Source organism: Alligator sinensis, unplaced genomic scaffold (genome assembly GCF_000455745.1).
Source record: "Alligator sinensis unplaced genomic scaffold, ASM45574v1 scaffold587_1, whole genome shotgun sequence".
Taxonomy (NCBI): domain Eukaryota; kingdom Metazoa; phylum Chordata; order Crocodylia; family Alligatoridae; genus Alligator; species Alligator sinensis.
The window spans coordinates 4,613-9,346 of NW_005843366.1; the positions used below are offsets into that span (position 1 = coordinate 4,613).

The 4,734-nt window shown below is 47.3% G+C and overlaps 1 gene segment (V, D, J or C); it reads left to right on the top strand.

Moving 5' to 3' along the window:
- Positions 1-224: 224 nt before the first annotated feature.
- The window catches only part of LOC102370695, a gene marked incomplete at its 5' end in the record, with an annotated part of 48,791 nt that continues 44,281 nt past the window's right edge, over positions 225-4,734 (top strand). Inside the window, 2 exon segments of the C gene segment in view lie at positions 225-408; positions 1,488-1,497. Of these exon segments, the coding sequence occupies positions 225-408; positions 1,488-1,497 (194 nt within the window).

The window sequence follows — 4,734 nt, forward strand, 5'->3', positions numbered from 1 at the left end:
AGAAGAGCCAGGTGAATGTACCCAGAACACTTTTTATGAAGACAAGTATTGCTAGGTTTAACAAAGTGCATAGAAAAATGCAACAGTATAAATACCCTCTGATTTTACCTTCAGGTTCAAGTGGGGACCACGTGATGACTCAGACTCCAGCAGGCTTGGCCGTGTCTCCTGGTGACAGTCACCATCAAATGCAAATGTAGCTCCAATCTTACTTACTCGGGCAGAGAATACTTATCCTGGTCCCAGCAGAAACCTGGACAAGCTCCTACACAACTCATCTATGATGGTGTCACCCGGAAACCCGGAGTCCCAGCCCGGTTCAGTGGCACTGGGACTGACACCGATTTCACTCTCACTGTCAGCAGCATTGAAGCCACAGATGCTGGAGATTATTACTGTCAGCAGTATTACAACTTCCCTCTCACAGTGCTACAACCCACAGTACAAAAACCTCCCTGTTCTCTTCAGACCAGCGTTGCAGGTGTTTCCTTAACAGTCACCTTCACGGTACATCTGCTACACAGAGGGGCATATTTTCTTCCTTGATCAAATGACTGTACAACATCAGCCTCTAAATATGACCCTTAGCAGATACCTCATCCACTCTCTCTTTCAGCAACAGAGAAGAAAACGGTTGGTGCAGTCAGCGACAGCACTGTGATTACGAGGACCAGACCAGCAAGACCCAAGTTCATCCTTTTAAGTTCGCTCCCTTTTTTGCCAGACAAATGACCCTTAGCCTTCTCTTTGATATGCTCAATAAATTGAGCTTTCCCTGTATGGCATGCTTTCCAATCTAGTAACCATATTCATGGCTCCACCCCAAGCCCGCTGTAATTTTGTGACTGCCTTCCCCAATTGCGGACATCAAAACTGCATGTGCAGTTTTCCAGTAGCCATTACTCCAGCATCAAACACAGGGGTCATTTCACTACCTGACTCCAGCTCAAGCTGCCCCCTTTATACAGTCAAAGAGTATAGTAGCCCTATAAGCCAGAGTAAAATCCAGAGTTTACTGTTAGGTCTTTAACCACCAGGCCTGCAGAAGGATACCCTACATACTGCTGGGCTTCTGCTTGAGCAGTGGTATTGCTTGTGTGTTCAATCAATTCAGATTTGAGACTGGAATGGGATCACTGATTGTTTCATTCCCTTCATGCCACCCCTTAATCAAAATTAAGTGCAACACACCCAGCTGAGGCTTTCCATTTTGCTCCTGGCAACACATACTAGGGGGTTGCGAGATCATACACGGCACTGCCTCAATGAGATCTCTTTCTGTGCAAGGACCATCCGCTCCACATCTGGAAGCACGGAGCTAAATTTCCACAGGATGCTCCATGCTTTCAAAATCAGGGTAATTATTTTTAGATGCCTAAATATGGACCTTGGGGTCTAACCCCAGGCTGGAAAGCTCAGAAACCATTACCGGATGCTCAGGAAAAGAGCAAGAATTGTCAGGAGAGTCACGCCTGTGTAGATGCTGACAGAGCTGGCTGGGGCACAAGACTGCTTCAGTGCAGGGACTGCCTGCCAGCTAGCCCCACACTGGAGCACCCTCATGCCCCAGCCAGCCCCTCCACAGCACATTGAGATGGGTAGAAGCAGCCCTGGACTGGCAAGCTGACCCCTGCCCCCCAGCCCACTGCCAGCCACAGTTGCTCTGACTCAGCCCAAAGTGCTGCAGTCCTCAGCACATGTGTAAACACAGTGCCCGGGAGCAATTAACTCCAGCGCAATATGCACCAGAGTGTATTGCTTCGCATTAATTGCACACGTCGATTCACTCAGAAGGGTACATTTTTGTCTTGCTCGTGCTAAGCCTCCCACAGGAGCCAGACTACTCTTTATCAGATGCTCCATCCTGGTTATTAGTTACCATTCCCCCATGGGTCATCTGAAGACTTTGGGGTAATGACTTGATATTTTCATTCATGGCAGATTTTGGGGTTTTGTTGGGTTTCTTTTTGTTTTTTGTTTTTGTTTTTTTGTTTTTTTTACAAGGACCACTCAAGTCCAGTAAGGACAGTACTGGCATCCAAGCAATAACAGAAAGGAAGACACTTACACACTCACTTTCACCTGAGACACGCATCAAAATGAGGAAGATTACAAATAAATAAATAAATAAATAAAAATCAGACAGCTTAACATTTATTTGCATCTTTCTGAATGTATTTTGGGATCAGTTTGCATAGTTCACACCAACTGACATCTTCCACTTCTGCAACAACAAGCACAGAGCTGCTCAGATGCATCAAGAAGACCTCATCATCTGCTCATATGTGCCAAAAGGATCTCTTACCTGTTCAGCTGCTCTGCCTTTTAGTGCTCTGGATCCAGGATAAGGAACAAACCAAGATAGCACTGGCTTGATTTAAAGTCAAATCATGTCCTAGGATTACATTTAAAAATATAAAATCATTACAAACAGTTCACAGAGCATGACACTAACTTCCCTGCATGCTTCCGATATTTCAAAAGCAGTTAGGTTCTGATCTAGCAAAAGACTGATTTAGTACACTGACTTTATGATCAAAACACTGTTAGCCCCAGTAACTTCACTGGGAATAATTGCAGCCTTGCCATTCAGAAACCAGTCCTCCTATATCTGAGATTATTAAGACGAGAGGTTTAGTGCACTCATAGCTGATTTCTCTTTTCCTGCTGCACTTAGTTATAGGTTGCATTTTATTCCTCATACTTCATTGATCACCAAGGGACAGCTCAGATGCAGCAGGTCAAATCTCATAGGCATAGCTCATCTGGCTGTTAACACTCGAGTCCAAGGTAAAACTTAAATGAGAACTGAATGCATTAAAAGGGATTTCTACTATTTAAAAACTCCTCCCCTGAGCTATAGCAAGAATCAAAACCACTTGGGGAACTCAGCACCTCTCACTAAAGTCCAACCTGCTCTAAGTCGTACTGCTGTAAGTGTAGAGCAGAAGCACCCAAACGTTTTGCCCTGTGGGCCAGATGGGCAGTGCCAGCTCCATCCACAGGCCAGATCCAGCTAACAGACCCAGTCTGGCCCATGGTCCAGGCATGGCAGAGGAGGCAATCCGATGCAGGGAGTGGGTGCAGCCATGGCCTGATCCAGCTACTTAGCAGTGCAGGCCCCAATCCCATTGCATAGCAATGGCCCAGACGTGATCCATCCCCATGGCAGCAACCTGGGCCGGATCCAACCACATAGGGCTTAGAAATTTACTGGAGGGAAACAATGGCAGTACTAGTTGCCACCACGCTCTACTGCCAAATTTCTCAACCTGTGGGGAGCCCCAAGGGCCAGATTTGGCCTGTGGGCCAGGGGTTGAGTGCCCTTGGTGCAGAGAGTTTCCCTTATAGTCATCCTGGCACATATCTAGAGTTCCTGAGGGCAGAAACCAGCCTAACTAAAAAAGGGTATTTTCTTTGAATGACTGAAAATAAACACACAGGAAGTCTCCACTCAGTTGAAAGAAAGAGCTCATGCCACATGTTGTTGCAAGGAGAAAACGGGTGCTGGCTAGTGTCAGTCTTGCACCAAACATGAACTGAAGCCATTTATTCCCAGTCACCTTTGACAAGTGCCATTTGAGCCCAATGCAAGGAGGATGCCTGGGGTTGAACTTGCCTCCTTCACTGGGCTCCTCCCCTCTTGTGCACACATGTACCGATGAGAAATTAATTGCCATCTCTAACCCAGATTTGCATGTTTTACATTCAAGTGGCATTTCTCTGCTGCTCTCAGCCATTATAAATTGCTGGTGTCATTTGCTTTGAGTGTGTAACCACACTGAGCCAGTCAAGATGATATCCCCAGCTCTGCTCCTCTGGCTGCTAGTGCTTATGATGAACTTATAGGCAGCCACAAGGTCGCCTCTCAACCTTCTCTTGCGGAGGCTGAAGAGGTCCAGGTGCCCTAGTCTCTCCTCGTAGGGCTTGGCCTGCAAGCCCTTAACCATACGGGTGGCCCTTCTCTGGACCCTCTCCAGGTTATCCACATCCCTCTTGAAGTGTGGCACCCAAAATTACATGCAGTATTCCAACTGTGGTCTGACCAGCGCCCAATAGAGGGGAAGTATCACCTCCTTGGTTCTGTTCGTCATGCATCTGCTGATGCATGATAAAGTGCCATTAGCTCTTCTGATGGCTTCGTCACACTGCCAACTCATGTTCATCTTGGAGTCCAGTAGGACTCCAAGATCCCTTTCCGCTTCTGTTCCACCCAGCAGGTCATTTCCTAGGCAGTAGGTATGCTGGACATTTTTCCTCCCTAGGTGCAGCACTTTGCATTTCTCCTTGTTGTATTCTGCTGTTTTCTGCCTGTCTCGGCCGGGTGGAGCCGACCAAGGGAAACGCTGGTTAATTAAGCGAACGTCAGGCGGGCTGGTGGATGGAGAGGCGAGACAGCGTATTGTTTTTTTAAAGGAGGCTTTACTTACACTGCCGATGGTCACAGTGCAGGGAGGAAACTTGCTTGAGTTGCAGTTGCAGACAAACAAACACAAGTGAGATCTCTTCCGAACCGCACTGAGATGAGTCGTCGATGTACGACTCCATGAATATTTCACACAGGGGATACGTCAAATTCACACTATGACAGGGAGTGGCTAGAAGCTGATCAGGCCCCTATATCCTCCTCCAAGACACACGTGGAGTTTGCTAGGCTCCACAGCACGCTTAGAGTTCTCCACAAGATGGTTGCGGAGTCCTCCCTTGAGGGGTTCTCCTCGGAGTTCTCCAACT